Raw genomic sequence first — 20300 nt, 5'->3', positions numbered from 1 at the left:
CCATTTATTAAATTGCTTCATTTTGGAGTGAATTGGCTGTACAGAGGAGACACGGCACAGGAAACTCACAGGAGCACCATGTTTTGCTTCAGGAGTCTCTGCTGCAGCCAGTATCATCCACATCTACTGAGATCTCAGGTGTCCCTAATGTCACCAAAATACAGAAATAATTAGATTTCTTATTCTTAGAACCTGAGACAGAAAAGTGACACAGAAAATCACAACAACCCAAATGTGGTTTGGAAGACTAAAGACAACTGTGTGGTGTTGGTGTTACCTTTTACCAACAGATATTCACAATATGTCTCAGTAGCTCTGATCAATCTGTTCTTTTGGCAATCAGAGCAAAGAAAAATGAATGAAACTCAGGACTGAATGCAGTCAGAACCACACAACTTGAAGGTGCTTCTTCCAAAGCAATAGTGAGAAAAAATATCTAGCAAAGCCAGGAAGAATGTCTTGGCACCATTGTAGCATACATGGTTTTGTAAAAAATGTACTGTATTGAAGAAAATTTTATTCATAGATACATACAAAGTTCTACCTGTGATGGCAATTCCCTGGAAGAATTTTTTTCTAAAATGTGCATATATATATATATTCTGTATGTTTAGTTTTCTGAAACCAATACAAAATCTGAGATCATATTCTCTCTAAATTTTCAGCAAAATTCTACTATGGAGTGCATTTCCATTCAAGATAACTGGAGAGTAGGCAGCAGTTTGCTCTAATCAGGTTAGTTTCTTGTTTAACTTGTTTAACTGTTTAACTTGTTTAACTGTTATATTATAATATATCATTTGGGGCTCTTTCAGTGATGTGGAATAGTCAGCAAAACTTCAGAGAGGAAATGCAAGAGCAACTATAAAAAAGAAATTTATGAAAAGTAAAATCAGTAGATAAGATTACCGAAGATTATCCCTGCTTACTCCAGCTGAAAGCTCCAAAACTATATACAGCAATTTTTTTTCTCATGTTGGAAAGCTCTGCTACATGCTTGCTGAGTATCTGGGAACCAGGAATTGCACATGGTCCCCAAGGGCTTATTAGTGAAAGTGCTGCTCTTTGTGAAACAGTTACAATCCAACTTATTTGCAATTACTTTTATCTTTTAAGAATGTGCAAAATGATACTGTCTATAAAAATAGTAGGCTCCACTCGCAATATCAGCATTGAGAGGGTAAAAAGAAATGGTTTTTGAGGCATGTGATCTCTGTCTAGCATCAGAACAAAGTAGGGCATAAATATATATATATCCTCTTTCACAATACATTTGAATCGTCTTTTTGTTAAAAAGTGTAGAAAAAAATTTTACAGCATAATTTGAAACCTGAAGTGCTGGAAGGGCCTGTGAAAAATTCTTGTAGCTGCTAACTATGAGATGAAGAAGCTGACAACCTACACTGAAAAGTGCTTGTCCTATTTAAAAGACTTTGCTTGCAAAATATATATTAAAAAAAAAAAAATAGATTAAGTTCTAAGCCAAGATTTATGTCACACAACATGGGGCTTGTTTGGGGATATATGTAAAGACTTGGTTCATCTTTACAAAGATTTCACCATCCTTAGCTAGAATTTTTCTGCCTGGTGCCCTAATTCTAAACTGTTAACTCCTTGCTGGTCCTGTAGAAGGAAAGGCCAAGAGCAGTCTCCATCACTACACAAAAAATCAATCATCATCATCAATACACAAAAAATTAGGGTACAACATGTCCTTGCACTCTTCATTTTCAGGGAAAAATGCAGGAGACCACCTATGGTGGTCAGAGAAAGATGGATAATTTCTCTTACCATAACAATAGTCTATTTGCTTTAAAAAATAATCAGTTTTGTCAACTAATTTAGACTAACAGTTTCATCTGATTAAAAGAAAGATACCCAAATCTCCTCTTGGCTCAGGAAGACGATGACTAAGGTATTCTTCCCTGCTGTGCAGATCCAGGTTCAAAGTTTCATCTGCCCGATCTACGCCTGCTCATCTCCTTAAGTTAACATTATATAAAATTTTTTTGAGGAGGTGCAGGACTATTTATTTCATGACAACTTACAACAGTATTTAAGTGTCTAGTAGGCAAAGAGATGGGCACAGTCAGGCAATTAAAATCATTTTCCCATGTTTCATGCTTGAATCTTCCTACAACTTCTAACAGCTTCCCTCTAGCAAATGTTCCTGTCAAGTACGTACGTTGCACAATTCTGAATAATTCACTGCACTCTCCGAATTCTAACTGAGTAAAGTATTAGCTCTCCTAATATATAACAGTTACAGTGGCAATCAAGCTTGCTGGTTTTTAAAAAGGGAGAAACCCCAATTAATAAATTGTACCAGATTAGACATTGATCCTCCTGAACTTGGAAGTGGCATAACCACTACCACTCCCTTCTAGGAATGCAGCTCCACAATCAGGATGAAACAAGGGGATACCTATCCTAGATGCTGCTTTTACTTCTGGACCAGAGCAACAACATACAGGAGCACTGTTTAAAATGGACATGAAGGCAGGACTTCTGCAAGGATGCACAAACTGAATTGTCGCAGGCACTGGAGAAAAATGCAACGTTTGTGTAATTTTTCATGCTAACAGAGTGTTTAGAAGTTTATCTAAGAATGAAACAGTTACCATCATATCTAAGTAACTGGAGAAGATAGTAACAATAGACTGGGGATTCATATTCTTATGCTATCCAAATTTTCTAAAATTTGATGAATTTTTGCATACAGTAGGAATTCAAAGTCTTACTGGGCCATATCTCTGTCAACAAATCTGCAGAAATTCTTCTCTATACCTACCTGATGGGAACATTAGTACTGGGTACTTTGTGCAGTTGCATACAAGAATTTAGATGGGATTTCCACAGAAATGATTTTGTATAATCTCCCTCTGCTTTTTGCATCTGTTCCTCCATACTCTTATGAAAACAAATACAGAGGGCATGTTTAAAAAAAAAAAAAAAAAAAAAAAAAAATCACCAACAACAAACTAAACCAAGGGCCAGACTACACACATTCAAAAGAAAAAAACCAACAACAACAACATCTGATTGTGTACGGGGTTGCTACGACAACAGGGAAAAATGCCAATATATCCTCAGTGCTTGGCCCCACTTCTGGCTTGGCCCTCCACTTGGATCATCTTTAATCGTGAGTAAATCTGCTTAAAAAAATAAGATCAAGAAATACATTTTGTGATGAAAAGATGCTATTTTTATTGAAATGTTCTAAAAACATGCTGATTTTCATGACAAATTCCAGCAGGAGGAATAAAATGATGAAATTATTTTCTACCAAGCATTTTCAAGAATGTTGACATCTAACTTGATATGTATTCCTTATTTTGTTTAACTAATTGCACAACATATCATCCGTAGTGGTGCATGTTGCCTTATGCCTGATATGTTATGATATAATCTGTTACGATAAATTTTGTGTCAGTTTGTATAATTTCTACACAAACGGTACTTTGACCTAGAAAAGAAGTTAGGTGTGTCTGCTAATAGTAAATAGAAGACGTTAACTATCCCTTTATCTACCTCTAACACTGTATATAAATTACATAGCTATTGTCATTACGAAATACTGTGAAAAAGATGTCTAGGAAGATAAAAAAAAGGAAGTGTTGTAAGAATAAATTCTAGAACATCAAAATCTGAAACTTGGAGTGAAAGCTCCTAAAAGTCACAGCTGAGTTTCCATCAAGCTGGAGTTCTTTAAATGATGGTTGTCATTCCAGAGGAAAAAAAAAAAATCTTAAGCTCCTGAATATCCCATGAAACAAAAACCACCTTGAGGCACCACAAGATTAGTCAACACTTGCAAGTTTCCTGTCGTCTTGTTAACAGCCTCAAATTCAAAATATTAATGAATCTTACATTAAAATGTGTTCTGCCAAGGGTAATCCCACGTCCCTGCTGAGAGCACACCTTGATATGGAGCAATGGGGGTGCCGTTCTGCCCTCAGGTTCACCACCTCGGGGGGGGGTGATGCTGCAGGTCCGTGCCAGAGCATGGCACAGCTCCGGGGGACAAGACTGCTAGCACACTGCAGCTCAGGAATGTGCTCGGTGCAAAGCTGCTCTTCTGAGTGGAGTTGTTCCCTCTCAGAGTTGCTGCCCTGCTCTTGTGCATGGACATCACAAAAGAGACCTCGCAGGGTGGGAAATGGAGCCCTCACCCAAGCCTAAAGGTTAAACTTTAAAAACACATGATTACACAGAAATGGATTTTTTTCTTTTTTAAACAAGGAATACTTAGAAGTCATAGTTACAGAAAATGTTTGAACTAAAACAACCAAGAGTTCAATCCAGCAATTTGGAAATTCTAATCCACACAGACTGTGCTGATTTGGGACTGTGAATACCATTTGGGATTGTGCAGGAGGATTTGGGAGGGAGGGAGGGAGTCTCATCACAACCAGAGCCCAAAGGTCAGAAACACCTCAGGAAGGATGAAAGCACAAGTGGCAGCTGGACAGAGTGCTGCTTTCCTTGCACAGTGGTCCACAGCAGCCAGTGGAGCCTGTATAGCCCTCCTCTGTCACACACAAAGCAGAATCACTTTCCTCCAATGGATTTTGGGATATGCACAAAGAAGCAGGATGGTCATGTAAGTGCTGCCTTATGCAGCTCCCACTCTGGCTTCTTCATTCAGTAACTCCCCACTCAGAACAGTTTTGTCCACCCCAGTGCTCTGCCCCCAAACCAGGGATATGCTGCAGGTTCAACCAAGTACCTGCAAAACCTTCCCTGCAAAACCTACTCACTGCCCCTCTCCAAAATGTGTTGCCATTAGGTGCTACAGAGCTACTTTTAAGAGGGGGCTGTGCCTCACCTTCGCGGGGAGAGGAGAGAGAGGGCCATCTCCATTCCCTGCAGAGCCCTTCCCAGGCACTGGGAGGAAGCTAATGCTGCTAAAGAACAGGGCAGTGACAGGACACTGTGCCAGGTGGCTGCGGCTGCCAGAGGGCATGGACAAGCCTGAGAGCGCAGGAGAGGGATGACACTTCTGCACCGAGTGTCTGCAGCTCTTTGGAACTAATGCTAAACAGAAGAGATGAACAACCTCTGTAACATTTTCTACATGCATTACCGTATTTTTGGTATACAGAAGTGACTCCCTGCCACATCCATGCATACACACGCAGGCAGAGCACAGTTGCCTCCACAAAGCAACCTCTCACAAAGAAGCAGCTTTCATACATTAAACATCTCGCTTCTGGGGACAGGGCTAACCTGAGGCCATCAGTGAAGCCATACGTGTATGCTCATACTTTGTGTACAGCTCTTCAAGAAAGCACATCCACTGTCAACTGCTCTGGGCAGCTGTCATCATTAAAACAGACGATGTTTCTGAAACACACAGCCGAAAAATGAAGACTCATTAATAGCTTCATCTTACTTAATTTGAGAGGCCTCTCTCAAATTCGGCCTCTGCCGAATTTCTCCCCCAGAGCTGGTTGCTGAAGCATTTACTAATTCTGAGGGTGTGGTCCATCTACCTGACTTACGATATCTTTTGTGTGGCACAAATCCAGAAGATCTCACTGATTATCTTGCAACTGATGCAGCTCTAGCCCCAGTGTGGTCCCGGACACTCAGGTCAGAGGAAGCCTCTCTCACCGTATCAAAAACTGTCGGTGGCTCCGGTACAGCAGTGAGAACCACACGCGCCCTCTCCAGCGATGTCTCGGAGGTGACGTTCGCAGCGAGTTACCGAAAACCTTCCCTGGGACAACCGCAGGACTTGCGAGAGGAGATGTGGAACGTGGGAGGGATGTGACCAAGTTACCTGCATCGCGGTCCGCGGGGGGTGGGAATGCCGGGGAGGGCTAGCACAGAGCAGGAGGGAGACAAACAGCTGCCACATCTGCGGTCCCGGCGCCTGACACCCACCCGCGTGTGTCCCCCGCTGCCTTCCCCGCGGGCAGCGGGTACCCAGCCGCAGACACGCGTGAGCCCCGCGCCCCCTCTGGCCCCCGTCCTCCGCGGCCGCGGCTCTCACCTGAAGCAGGTGGTGAGCTCTCCCGTGGGCTTCAGGCAGGGGTACCGGGTGGTGGCGATTTTGTTCTCGGAACAAACCTCCCTGCGAGGCGGGGGAGTCGGAGTATTAAAATAACCCCAAAAGGTAGGAAAAAGAAAAATAAGGCGGTGGATGGGGAGGAAACGCACAGAAGCAGCCTCGCCATCGCAACACCCACCTGTCGCCGTCCTGCGGCTCTTCCCGGTAGGTCCAGGCGTGTCCCAGGGCCAGGAGCAGCAGCAGCCGGAGCGGGGCCAGGCTGCCGGCCGGCCGCCCCATCGGGCCGTCGCTCCCCTCCGCGCCGCGCCGGCTCTGCCCGCCCCGGCCGGCGGCGGGGCTGCGCCGACCCGCGCTCCTCCCGCCCCGCCGCGGGGCCGCCCCCCGCCGCCGGCAGATGTGCCCGCGGGGAGGGGCCGCGCGCGCCCAGATGTGCCGGCAGATGCTGCCCCGCGGCGGGGCGGCGGCCAGATGTGGCAGGGTCGCGGCAGATGTGCGGTGGGAGTGAGGGGACATCAACACGCAGCTCCGCAAAGCCACGCTCCGCTCCCGACCCCCGGTTGCGGACAGCACGGGGGAGAGGGGGAGGAGGATGCCCTCCCCAGAGTGAGTGGGACGGAAAGCGGTGGAAAGGTCCGAAGCGGCGGGGGTGATCAGCGGCTCTCGGTGCACCGCCAGTGATGCTTTCCAGATTCGGCTTTATCTCAAATCTCTTCCCCAAAGGAGCAGAGCAGTTCCAAGCATTTTGCTGCGACGGCTATTTACCCTTGTGTACAGCTGACACTTCCCCAACATTCATAAAGACGGAGATAATTGACATCAGACTCTGATAAAGCAGCGCATCAGGTCTGGCCCGTTGTACCATATCCTGTTTTCACCGTTAAAATGTTTAGGACCAGGGGAGCGAAGCTGCAAAACGACCGTGCCTTTGCAAAGTGTTGGGCACATGCGTTGGCTTTGATCACCATGTAAGTTCCTACAAGTACCTGAAGCTCCAGGGATATGATGGAGTGCAAATCAACCTTTCCAGCATTTTCACCTGCAGTATAAAAGACCACATTTTGCAGTCAGAAAAAAAAAAACCAGGGAAATGCAAGCAATAGTTTGTACTCACATATCATTACAGCTGGAAAAGTCAGGGTTATGCAAGGAACTGTAATTCCTCTGTTAAACCAACACAGGAGTAATAAAGGGGTGTAAGATCTGAGCAACACCGTTCTATTTTCTCCCCTGCTACAGATAACATTTAAACAAGTAATTTCACTATTCTGTACCTCAGTTTCCCATGTCTCTAAGAGGAAGCTCCTGATAACAAAATAAACAATGCAGATCCCCGTATATGAATCAGCTATGATTAAGCTGTTGATCCCTTTGGTATGTTGTCCAGTACCCAGAAAAAAACCTAACAATAGATGAACTGGGAAACTGTGGGATTTTTCAGAAGTTTTCTCTGGCTTGCACATCATCCACTGTCACCATGCTTGCTGCCTGTGCTGTGAACTCCCAGCTTCGAGGTATTTCTCTCCTCTAGGCAGCACTGCACATTGTCTCTACTCCTGTGCTCAGCTAAGCAAAGAAGTGCTGCACAGCGGACTTTTTTCCCCACTTGTTTTGGCTTTTGCTCTCAAGAGTATGTTTCAGATGTTTACTCTGTCATAATTACTTCTTTTTCCTTTATACAGATGAGTAAGCAAAGACAGGACTTGCTGTCTTAAAGCCAGAGAAAGCTGTGGGTCTTTCTCACAGGGCTAAGCCCTGTGCCTCTTCCAGGCAGCCTCTGCTGATTTGGAGATAGCAGGATCTGGGTGCTTGGACCCAAGAGCTCAGGAGACACCTGTCTTCACATCATGCTCTTTACCCTCCCACTCCAAGCAGAAAGTATCCAGTGACAAGGTCTGAAATGAAGATAGGTTTGCAGTGCTGTAACCCCTGTGATGTCTGTCTATAGATAACAAAGAATTTAATTTAACACATTCCAGAAGTGGTCACCAACCCCTCCAAAATGGTCTCTTTTTTTTTTTTTTTTTTCAAAGAGATTGAATCCCAGAGCACAGAGCCGAAATCCTTTGGATGATTTCCAGCCTAGATCCAAGTGTCATGAATGCAGAAGGAGTTTTATTTTAAAAGGCCTGTATATAGACCGTGGGTTTTTTCCCCCAGAACTTTGCCACTCAGTGCAGATCTGATTCACTACCTGATCTTCTTGTGTCCCTGCCTTTTCTTTAATCCTTGCCACCCACATAGTGCTGTATCAACACACTACTATCTTTTTAATTAAAAAAATAATTATATTAACTTACATATGTATTTATTTAACCCATGCTAACAGCCTTGATAATTTAAAAATGGTAACCTGCAGGTGAAGCTAATTCCAAATGCTAATCTTTTTCAAAGCAGGGCCCAAAGTTTTATAATCAAAAGAATTCCAGTATGATCAAAAATTCAACAGAAAAGAGAGGTTAAACAGCACCGTACTTTGCAATTGGTAACTATATTGCAGCTGAATACATTGAAGTTGGTGGTTTGGGCATTTTGCTTCGTCATCTCCATCTCAGCTTTAATGACTATGCAGCCAGGGTCATCCTGAGAACAAGGCTTTCGTCCTGAAAAGTGTTGAAGGGTGGTAGTGGTTAAGGAAACATGGAAAAGTTCCTGTTGCCTCAGGGAAAGAATGGCTGTGGCTGTTTTCATATATAGTAAATAAGCAGAATGGGATTTCTCGTGCGAGGGACGCTTTTCCTTGTGCAGGGTCATGTTAGTTTTGACTTGCCCAACTCACGCACGTATGAAGTTGATTAAGCTGCACACTAAACTTTGGAACGCTCTCAAAGAAAAGAATGAGGAGTTCAGTGCAGTAAAGTGCTTATCAGAAGTTTTATTTACACTGTTTACATAGGAAGAAGATGCATTGTTTCCTGCAGTTCGTTCATAATGATGTTATTGAATTAATAATACAAATTCAAGTTTCTTTTCTGGATATTGCTTGTAACTGGAATAGCCTAGAAGCAAGTCTTGATCACTGCCTCCGAAGAGCCTTTTTGTGCAGTGGAAATGCATAGCCTCTGAACATGAGGAGAAGGGTGTTCAGAGCACTCCTGGCTCCATAGAAATAGAGAGGTTGTCTGCACTCACGAAGATCTTGAGGAGTTATTAATTATTTACTAATTGATCTCTACCACAACAGTTGTATTAGGCTCAGTACAAATGCATAAAAGACATTTGAAACTCTGATAGTGATCCTAAACATAGAAGGTTATTTTTACCCCCTTTCTATTCCCACTTTTAAAAGAGCCATGATCACCGTGTCTGGGGAGGCAGGGTGGGGGTAGTGGAGCACAGGGATTTTTTGTTTGGTTAGCTGGTTTTTCAGATGTTTCACTGTAGTCTTCAGAAGTATGCACTGTGATTATTCTTGATCTGTCTACAAACTACATTTTCACTGGTGTATTTTCCATCTGCTTCAAACATAAAGCAAGTAACCAGTTACTGTAAATAGTCTTAATCCCACTACAGCATTGTGTTTGCATCAAGTGCCAGGTCTCCAGCTGTCAGCATTTACATGTTCGGGACATCAGAGCAAGGCTGAAGGTGTAAACAGACAGAAAACAGACATTTTCAAGAACATCTTGGGTGGATACTCTGAAAGGCCTCATGTTCATCATTCACAGATTAGGCTTCCTTCCAGGTGAATGCCCAAACTGAACCTGAAAGCCAGGATCCAGGCTTCCACTTTCAAGGAATATTGTACAGTCCAAGCTCAACTGCTACACACTCACCCAGCTTGGGGAGCGTAAAGATTTCCCATGCCATTGGAAGTCCAGGAGGCATGTAAAGCAGCGTTCCATCTCAGAAAAAATGCCAAAATTAGATAACAGAGAAAGAAAAAAACAATTCCTAAATTATTGTCTTTCTCTCTGTCTCTCTCTCTCTCTCTAGAGGTGGAATTTCTTCCTAACCTCTACATGACCAACAGAGTGACCCAGTCTGTGAAAGGCTGCATGAAGCAAGGAATAAACAGACAGAGCAAAGGCTAGGAGTGAATGGAAAAGCTCTCAGAAATGATCCGCCAGAAACAGGTCTGGGACCGGAAGGGAGAGATAGTGCAGAAAAAAGAGAGAAGAAGAAACTGAGTAAAACTAGGGAAGAAAAAAGGCTGAAGAAGTATCAGGGAACCATAAGGTCTGCCCAGGGTAAACAGCTATTACCTCCTAAAAGATGATGGTAGAGCACCCAGGAAAGCATCTGTCAGAGCAGGGAAAATGTAGAAAGAGGTGAGAAAACAGTGGCACAGCCACAGCAGCTCCAAATTATATTTGGGCGGCAAAGAGCAGAGGACGAGGTGAAGAAGGACTGAAAACTGAAGGAAGGCTGTTATTCTTCTTACCTCTTTGTTCCAGCCATCCTTTGGCCACTTGAAAAAGTGTCAAATTGTGAAAGTTAAAATATTTTATTTATTTTGCCTAGTAAGTTCAAGGGGTGGTCTTACTCTATGTTACAGCCCAACATGTAAAATGCCCAACAAAACTTGTATTAAATAAAAATATTGAGTTAGAGAAAGCTACTTCTCATCACAAACATTAGAATGGCACTTAATCCATCTAGGAGACAAAAAGTCTTTGCTTTTTTGGAGACACTTTTGGTAAAACATGTCAGGGAAGGACCAAGGCAGTTGAAATGTGATGCAACTGTTTTGAAAATAGCCATGGAAAAAGGCGCGTCAGAAAACATGAAATGTTGACCGTCAGGCACTGCCTCCAGAGAGCATCACAGCTACAGAAAGGAATTGCTTCTATTTCACAGATATTTACAGGGCTCATCTTAGATTAGCAGCAAAAATAAACACCTTTTGAAAGTATCAGCTAAAACAATAACAGTGCTGACGGAGAAGAAAACATGTAAATGAGAGCGCTAATCTACCAAAAACAAATCTTGATGGATACATGGGACATGGCATCACACTAACCAGACCTGACTTATTTTTGGGGGGTGTTATGTTTGAATTGCATTTTGTTATAAGAGATTAGAGTTGAAGAATGTGAAATCTTCCACGGCATCCGAGCTATCAAACACATCCACCTCTGCAGCTCGTACGTGCTCCTTTTCGGTCTGACTCCTTTGAAAGTCCTGGGACACTGCTCTAAGTGCACAGACAGCAAGATAAACAGACCCCTTCCATCTTACTGTCTTTGTAAGAGTCAGAATGTGCTTCTGAAGTTTACAAGGTTATCCACCTAAATTGCTCCTTTGATGAGCATCCCATGGCAGTGTCATATTCTAGAAGCCCTGGATGTTAAGGAGGAAGGTCACTGACCCAGAAATCACTTTTTAATGACAGGCATTTCCCACACATACACAGAAGAAACTGAATAGGCGGGAAGCTAGATCTGATGATATGAATTAAACTAAAATTTGAGTACTTGTTCATTTATTTGCAGAGGCACATTGTGGTGGCAGCACAGAGGAAGATGGTCCTGGGAAGTATTCCTTCTTTTCCACAAGCCAAAGGTGTCTGTTGACTAAAAAAAGCTGTGGGAGCTCTATTCTAGCCTGCAAGCTGTTGGCAAAGGAAGTGTAATACTCAAGACTGCTGTACGTGCATACCATGGAAACAGCCTGTAAATGGCCAGACTCTGACACCATCAACCCATTTAAGATTATGATGGGTCCCCAGCAAGGTGTTGGGGTTTATTTTGCCAGCTCTCGGACAAGTAGTGCAGAGACTAGACACAGAGGCTTGAGCTAGAGGAGACCTTAGTACAAAACCCATGCTAACTGATAATTTGCAAATAAAGGGTCGGACATTTTTTTTGTTTGTTTTTAATGACCTATGGCTAGCTGACAAGCCTTTATTTTGTAGTATAGAATACTGCTTATGGAAGAAAATAGCTTCTTGCAATGGTTTGCAAATCCTAGGAAAAATATTCCAATGACTAAGGCATCAAGCCATGCCTGTATGTAAAGTCTCAAGTATTTATTTATTCTGATGACAGTATCAAGTTAATAAAATATGCACCTTTAAAAATAATTAAAAAAAAAAAAAAACAACAACAAACAAACCCAGACCTGGGTATTTATAGAAATTATGTTCCACCCTATAGAATATTAGAATATATAACAATAGTTTCCTACTTGCTTCCAATGCAGATTTCCTCAAGGAGTGTTGCACGTTGTCCTTCCTAGCTGCTAAACCACAATTTTTCCATTTTGAGCCCATCCACAATAAGTTGCAGACAGCTCAGGTATCTGCCATGGTCTGGTCCCTGCAGATGGAACCTCTCACAGATTTGCCATCCCACCTGCAGAGCAGGAAACATTATCTCATGGGCTGTGCAGCTGTTTTGACACTATGGCCTGAGCTCCAGGCAGCTCAGGTAGCTGTAGCTACACCTGTGAGAAAGCTGCTTCTCCGTAGCTCACCGCAGCATTCCTTCAGAGTACTCCCATACTTGGAGCTATGCAGGGGAGCTGAGGAAGGCCTGTGACACAGGAGGAAGCAAAGCAGCCCCCATGCTGCTCCTCTCATGGCAGTCCTTGGAGCCTGTGCCAAAGCAAATGCAGCCTGGAGACTCTGTACACGTGTCCCTGCTGTGGCATCTCCCTCCAGATGTGTTTTCTTTGGCTCAAGCTCCTGTGGAGCCATGGGCACTCTCCAGTGGTAGATGCATTAAGACAGATGCAACTGGATAAAAATCCCAATGTTTTTGAGCACTCTTGGGGAGCAAAAATTCCTTGTTCATATGGCTATGGAATCATAGTGCTCATAGCTATGGGCAAAGCCAGGTGCAGGGAGGCTTGAAAGATGATTGGTATGCCACAAATTGAAATCTGCCTCTCCTGGTGCGCTGACTGCACCTGCCCTCCTTGGAAAAGCTGGGGCACACACTCATACAAGCACAACCCCTTGACCGTTAGCTTTAAATCTACCAAGGAAGGAATGTTTTAAATTGCAAGTAATTTATAAGTTGGCAAATGAACTTTACACAAATATAACCCCCCACACTCACAAACTTGGGCAGGTTATTTAAACTGAAAATCAACCTGGCATGAAGTGGAAGCAACAGTTTTGCACTGACATTGCAGTTTTCCCTGACATGGAAATGGTTGTAGGCTTCACGCTTTTAGTCTCCTGCACGCTGGTTTTGTTGCCTTATTAGTTGTGATACATTTTTTTTCATCTGATTTCCTTGTCATAAGGCAACTTCTACTGAGGAGTTTTGTTCTGCCCTACGGAGCAACACATGTAACTCATCACAGAAATGGGCTCGACTCAGACCAGTCACCCATCTCATTGAAGTTAATCTGGCAAAACACTAGCAAAAAAAAAAAAAAAAAAAAAAAAAGAGGAAGAATATGACCTTCACTCCACAGCTTGTGACAGCTCACTCTCTGCTTATTTATTCTGCGCTCCTTGCAAAAACACTCCACACATTCAATCACATCTCAAAGAAAGGGGTCAAAAGGCAAGTGTTTTTAAACTGTCTCGGTTAAAGAGTCCCTTCCCATTAAAGCTGTGCTGGTTGTGTCAGAGATAAAAGAGTGTTTTCTATGAGGACTGCCCACTCTGACAAATTAACAATAAATTACTCAGAAATAGGCTCTGGCACATTAATTACAGGAAAATGAATCTCCAGGCACCCTCTATGATTAACAGTGAATACTTCCTAATTCTATGGATGACTGTGTGAAATGTACATAAATTATCTAAATCTTTCGCTGTTTATTTCATGATTAATGGTATTACTTCTGGCCTGATCCCTGCAGTGGATGGCCAAAGATTAAGAAGTTTAAGGCAGTGGTATGAGACACTCACAGGGAAGAAAATCTGTGACAGAAAATAATTGTAAAAATCTATTATTTTGAGATTTTAAAGTGCTGAATACCTGTTTTCAGTGATGGATGTGGGAGATTTCAGAGTCTGTCAAGAGCAGGCAGGAAACAAACTGAGCATGTTGGGAAACATAATTTTCCTGCCAGAAAAGGGGAAAATCCACATTCAGATCTCCATTAATTGAGGTGTTAATTGTTAGGATAAATACAGAATTTTGCTTTGAGAAGGACTTTTCTCTCCAAAACAAGCAATTTACATCTGCTTTGACTTCAGGCTAAAAGAGTTCCTAATGCTTGTCCGTCACTGGAAAGCTGATTTGCCACAAGAAGAAATTGTGCATGCTTTACACCAGTGAATCCAAGATGCATTTGTTCGACATTCGCCCCTTTGCAAGTCCTTTAATACTACAAGCAGGCAGGGCTTGATCTCCTGCATCTTGCAAGAAGGTCACTCAAAATGTCTGGTAGTGGCCAGTGATTCATGATGTGCGTGTTCCAGGTGTTCTCAAGGAAATACACAGTGAGGTCTCTAAGGCCTTGGGGAGCTGTGATAACAAGGATCCAAGCTCTTGCGAAAGAAAAAATAAATCAATCAGCTCTATTCAAGTTCTTTACAATGTTCAGCATCTCTCAGCAGCAGTCTGGAAGGACCAAAACACTGGAGAATTAAGTTACACTGTTCTTGCAATTCCATGTGGTCTTTTGCAGCCAGAAAACTGTATTTCAAAATCGTGTTTCTCCTTTTTTTGCTATGTATCAAGTAATAGCTTTTCCAGGTCTGTATTTCAGTCAAAAAAAAAAAAAAAAAAAACGAATAAACCCCCAAAAAACCAAAAACATAACCAATCAAACAACAAAACCCAAAAAACCAGACATACAGAGAAAAAAAATACTTGTGGGATGATATTTAGTTTATATTTAGCTTGATTTCTTAAAGAGGTGAGGGGGATCTCAATACTCCAGAAAGGACATTTCTGTATTACACATCTGCAGCCATTACTTACCAAAGCTATGTCATCTATTTTTCTGTCTAAAAAATAATGGCCACCAAAAAAAAAAAAAAAAAAAAAAGGAGCAATCAAAGGAACGATCACAATAATAACTCATTTCCACTGAATAACAGTTAAAATTATCAGTGCATACCTTGGCACTTAGCTGAACCAAGCTGCTTTTCCTAACTGACTCTTCTTCCAGGCATCCTGTCAAAATATTTTCTTGAAATACGTTCATAGTGTGTGCAGGAGCTATTTATAATCTACAACACTTATTTTTGGATTAAAGACATGTAGGTGGCTAGTTGCCATGAAACCAAAGGGGGTTCAGTGAATCACAAGAATGTGTATGAAATATTACCCTTGGGATGACGCCTTTCCAAGCTGAGCAGCCCGTACAAGAAGCAATCAGGCTGTCAGACGTGGTGTCAGAGCAGGCACAGCACAGACACGGGCCGAGGGATGCATCAGCATGGCCTTACCCCGCTGCTCCTTTCTGCTTCTCTTTCTGAGGCAACCCTCTAGAACCTGTCCCGGGTTTCAGGCCAGCATGAAGGAGCAGCCAAGGAGCAGCTCAGGAGGGTTCCTGTTTGTTCAGTACCTGCCCTGATTTTAGACAGTGTGTCCATCAGCTGAGGTCAGCCTCATCACCAGCCAAGTGCCTCTGCAGAGAAGAAATGTTTGTGGAGTGTCTGTCTGAAGACTCCCACATGTAGCTTGGGCAAGACAACCCTGGCCTCTATGCCATTCATTGCTGACTTGCTGCCTTCTCCTCCAAGCATTTTTCCTCTGTCTTTCCACACACCCATCCATTCCGGAATTCCCACTCCCTTGCTGAGTTGGCATGGGTGACTCCTTGTCCCCAGCAGTACTGGTTTGGATCTGGGGTGACAATTCCCCTGAGGTGCCAGACTCCCACTCCAGGGACTGATGTCACCAGCCACTCCACAATGGATACGATTAATGTGTAACTCTAGCAGCACCTTCCCCCTCAGCAGTTCAGTCAGAATAGAAGGGAAAACATCCCTTGGCTAATGGTTAGATGCACCAGCTACTTGTGCTATTCTCTGATGAAGGGTGGCTAATCATTAATAGCACAACACACTGGCAAACTAGTTCGTATGTGGTTACTTTTCAGTTGCTCCTGATTTATTGCAGCCTTTATCAATTTCAGTAAAATAATTTGGCATTCAGCGTATGTTGGGCAATCCTAGCTTGTGCTGAGAAAGCCCCTGGTATATGTGACACTCAGATGCTCCCAAAGCCCTGGTGAGCCTTTCACAACTGAAATACAGAGCAGCAAGCATGCCTTTCTGATATGAAAGGAATGTGACACTGGTGACAAATTATCTATCTATCTATCTATCTATCTATCTATCTATCTATCTATCTATCTATCTATCTCCCTCTACTCTCCTGGCCCAGTCACAGTCGCTGCTCTGAATGTTCAAGATTGTCCCACACTGGAGTTTTCATCAGAATTGTGTCTCTCTTTGCTCTATGGACAGTTACCCACAAGTTGTCATTTAGTAAAAGGTTTGGGCTAACCTTTGGACCAATAGGCTTTGTGGATATCACAGAAATACATCATATCTCATACAAAACAGCCTTCATTAGTGCAGCAAATATTCCTAAGGATCAACAAACTAGACTTGATTCAATACCACTTTTTCTCTCTCTGTATTTCCCCCTTTAAAGAGAAGCATTGAGGCTGAATAAGGTCAAAATACAACAAAAAGAGCCATAAACAGGAAATGTGCAGCTGAATTTTAAGGATTTTGTTGCTTTGAAAAATTAGATGTAAGCTGTAAGTGAGATGAGGAAGGGAAAAGCACAAGACAATTTTCAGTAGTATCAGCTGCCTGCTCTGGGATGAGCTCTGGGAAACTGCCTGCTCCCATGGATGAGGGTCAAGGACACAGCACAGGAGTGAGAGCCTAAACCTCTGGCTGGTAACAGCCAAGACAAGAAGGCTGAAGGGAGGGGTGAGAGAAAAGGAGGACTTCCAAGATACCTGTTCAACTACACAACAACATAAAGTAAAAAAATCCTTCCCTTGTGTGAGGACTGCTTTGCAAGAACAACCAGACTGACATTGCAGCAGAGTTTTCTGTGTTAATTTGTGAGCACATTACGGAATATGTAACCCAAAAATGTCTTATTCAAAATATTTTGGATCCATGCAAATTCCTGGGATGTACATATCTGTTGGAGCTGCAGAGAGCAAAGCCAGAGCAGAGGAGGGAAAGGGAAACACCAGAAACCTATGCAGGACAAAATTTTTGGACAAGGATGAAACTTGCAGGCTTAACTGCACAATGGCAATGAAAAGCTGCTCATTGTATTCCAGTGTTTCTGAGGAGAAGCAGCCATGTAAATTAAGGGAAATACATCTTCAAAGTGTCCTCTGTCACCCCAACAAATAAAAATGGGAATAAGAGACAAAAGCAATAAATTAGAACTGAATGCAACACGGATATTTTCCCCCACAACAACTCTATAAAAATATCAGTTTAACAACTGTGGATTCTTAAGCTACCTTCTCCCTACCCACTTCTGTAGGACTCTCAAGTATGAGAATCTCTACAGCAATTCTATCCCTTCTTTTGCCCCTTCAGCCACTGGGGTTTGCCAATGAGATGCTGGTGGCATCTGGCCTCATGTACAGGTGGAGCCACAAGGGAAGTGGCACTCTGTAGCTCCATGGTGCAGGAAAAAACCCATAGAAAGCCATCTCCTCTAGAGGATCTCCTCCCTTGCTTCAAAGCAGCTGCTTGGGACTAGGGAGCAGAGATGGAAATGGCTTCCTACCCCCCACAGCTCACCCCATATGAGTGTATCCCAGTAGCTCAGCTTTCCACCCAACCCCCTTTTCTCTCCCCCACCCATCATCATAAACACTTCAATCTTCCAAGTGCAACGGTGGGAAGGAGAGTTCTGCTTTCAGTGTTCACAGCCCTTCAGCTTCAGACAAAGACCAAAACAGAACCAAAAGCTCTGCCAACTTTTTGACCCAGTGTGCCTTCTGGCTCTGAGATGTGGCTGGCTCTGCTTCAGAAAAGCTCCAATGACAAAAACCACAAGGTCTTTTTCACAGGGCCTTTCTTACACCCAGAGGCATCCCAGGTTTTACAAAAGTTCTCCTCATCTCTTCCTCAGACTCATAGTTTGTTTTTTACTGACCTGTCCCATTGGTGAATGGCTGTGTAAGACCATCTGCCAGAAACAAACAGCTGAGAGAAAGACAATGGTTTAATTTCATCACACATGGATTTTAACAACATTCCAGCTTCTAAATGCAGTAAGGAGGGAGAGCATGGAAAAGAGAGACGAAAACCCCATTATGGGCACTCAAACCCCAAAGTCAGGTGTAGCTCAGATAATGTGAAAAACATGATCAAGGTATGATGAGCCCAAGCAGATGAAAAAAATTTCTTTCCAAAAGGGACACAGATGTTAAATTGATGCGAGGATAGCTTTAGCCTAGCTGTCTGAACAAGGAAACAAGGACACCCTCCATGTCAAGGACAGCCAAGGGCTATGCTTGAGACACCTATCTAGTAAAATAATTCTTAATAATTCATAAATCATCTTGGGACATCAGTACTGTAAGATTTAGCAAGTGCCCATAACTTTGCTGACACTTCTGCACTCTGTGGGCAAGAACCAAGCACACAGGATGCAGTAAGAGCCAGCAGCTGTGTATGAATCCAGAAAAGGCTGTTGAGAACTGAGTCTTTCAGTTTGTAAGCAGAAGTTTTGATGACTTTTGCTGAATGGAGATTTTTTCTGCTGTCTGCAGTGACTCTTTACATATCACACATCCATTGAGTTAGCAAATGGATTTATGCAGATGGAGCACTAAGCCTGATTGCAGGAGAGATTTTTGTATCACCTTAGCAAAGGCAGAGTTGGATAAGTATAGAGCAAGGAAAATACACCAAGGGAGTGACAGCATTCACAGGTAGGAAAATATAGAGTTCCCAACTCCACTGCATTAAATTCTGCTTGGATTCAGATACATCAATCCAAAGCCAGGTACAAATGATATCTAAACTGTGGAAAGAGGCAGGCAGGTTGGTAACATTACATTTTATTTAGCTGAGATGAAACTTCCAAAAAAATTCCTGCTGCCTTACCTCTGCAATGTATACAGAAAAGCTATTCCTCCCATCTTTCACTGTCCCTTTTGTACTGGAAAAATCCCCTTGCTCTTCCTCAAACTGACTGCTGTTGCTCTGTACAAGTCCTTTAGGACAGACTTTAAGAACCTAATTACTAAAACAGACATTGCATTTGAACAGCAACACTGTTCTTGCCAGAATCGGCTCAGAGGAAGACCAACTTAAAAGCAATTTAAGATCCTGTTTTAAAGTTCATCTTGGGCCAAATGCATCAAATCCTAACAGATAGCTTCCTCTACAAACAATCAGTTTAAATTACTTCCTCTGACCTCCTGTTGGCAACTGACGTTTTATTCAAAATTATCAAAGTTATGTGAGATTTAACAGAACTTCGTCCCCGGTAGAATTTTGGTGCTCAAGTGAAAAATTGGGTTTCCCTGTTGTGTGTGTACCATCCAACACAGGGACAGAGAGCTCATTTGGGTGTAGGAGGATAAATCACTCTTAAAACACTGTGACCATTGGGTATGCAGGGCCTAAGCCAAAGTGGCCTTGGGTACAAGTCAATTAGGATCAGGGGTGATCCTCAGCCAGGATTACCCAACTGCAAGCTTGAGGAAGCTGGAAAGAAACATGTATGTGCAATATTGCCAGAATCCTCCTGTCCTAGGCAAGTAGGCTGTTAGGAAGAGGTCATGCCTGAGTAGCTGTCTCAGCTCACTCTTTGCTTGCACACACAGACAAACTCCAGTCTGCACTTCTTGTTCACTGCTACTCTTACTGCAGAGAAGAAAACTGTCCATTTTGACCCATAACCCTTTTTTACATGCTTTCCCCAGGGCAAAGAACAGTTTTCTTCACTATATATAACTTCCTTGTGCTTATTTCCAGAGTGACTTTTCTCTGCCAACAGTTATTTCTTTGAAGGCTGTGCAGGGTTTCGTTTCCCCAGAGGAAAACGTCCATAGCACTGACCAGTCCTGAGTCTATAGCATTAGCCAGGGGTGCAGTCTATTGAACATTGACAGAGGGATCTTCAAATACTTCGAGAGTTTCCCTTGTTTCATTAGAAGCATTTGTAGTCACAGAGGCCATCCTCTGCATAGTTAACAGTAGCACAATGTTGTCTGTTTTCTTTAAAGCAAAGGATTTGAATAAATATGTTTTATGACTGTTTATGTCAGAGTTTGAATGTGAATTTGACTTTTCAAATCGTGAGGGAATTAAGCAAGTTAATCTCACAGCTAGACAATTTACCCAGTTGTGCCATTTCAAACATGTCTCTTTCTGTAACTACTGCATTTCTATGCAGTCATACCCTCCCCATACCCCTTTACTTAGGCC

At 42.9% G+C, this 20300-nt stretch overlaps 1 protein-coding gene across 1 annotated transcript in view; it reads right to left on the bottom strand.

Moving 5' to 3' along the window:
- CCBE1 (collagen and calcium binding EGF domains 1) overlaps positions 1–6313 on the bottom strand; it is a 97428-nt gene extending 91115 nt beyond the window's left edge. The window contains exons 1-2 of the mRNA XM_040091261.1: positions 6195–6313; positions 5999–6079 (exon numbers count right to left, since the gene is read on the bottom strand). Coding sequence (XP_039947195.1) covers positions 5999–6079; positions 6195–6295 — 182 coding nt within the window. The 5' untranslated portion in view covers positions 6296–6313. The remainder of the gene's footprint in view (positions 1–5998; positions 6080–6194) is intronic.
- Between the last annotated feature and the right edge of the window lie 13987 nt (positions 6314–20300).

Source organism: Hirundo rustica, chromosome Z (genome assembly GCF_015227805.2).
Source record: "Hirundo rustica isolate bHirRus1 chromosome Z, bHirRus1.pri.v3, whole genome shotgun sequence".
In the NCBI taxonomy this organism is placed as follows: Eukaryota; Metazoa; Chordata; class Aves; order Passeriformes; family Hirundinidae; genus Hirundo; species Hirundo rustica.
This window is presented reverse-complemented; position numbering and strand designations above follow the sequence as displayed.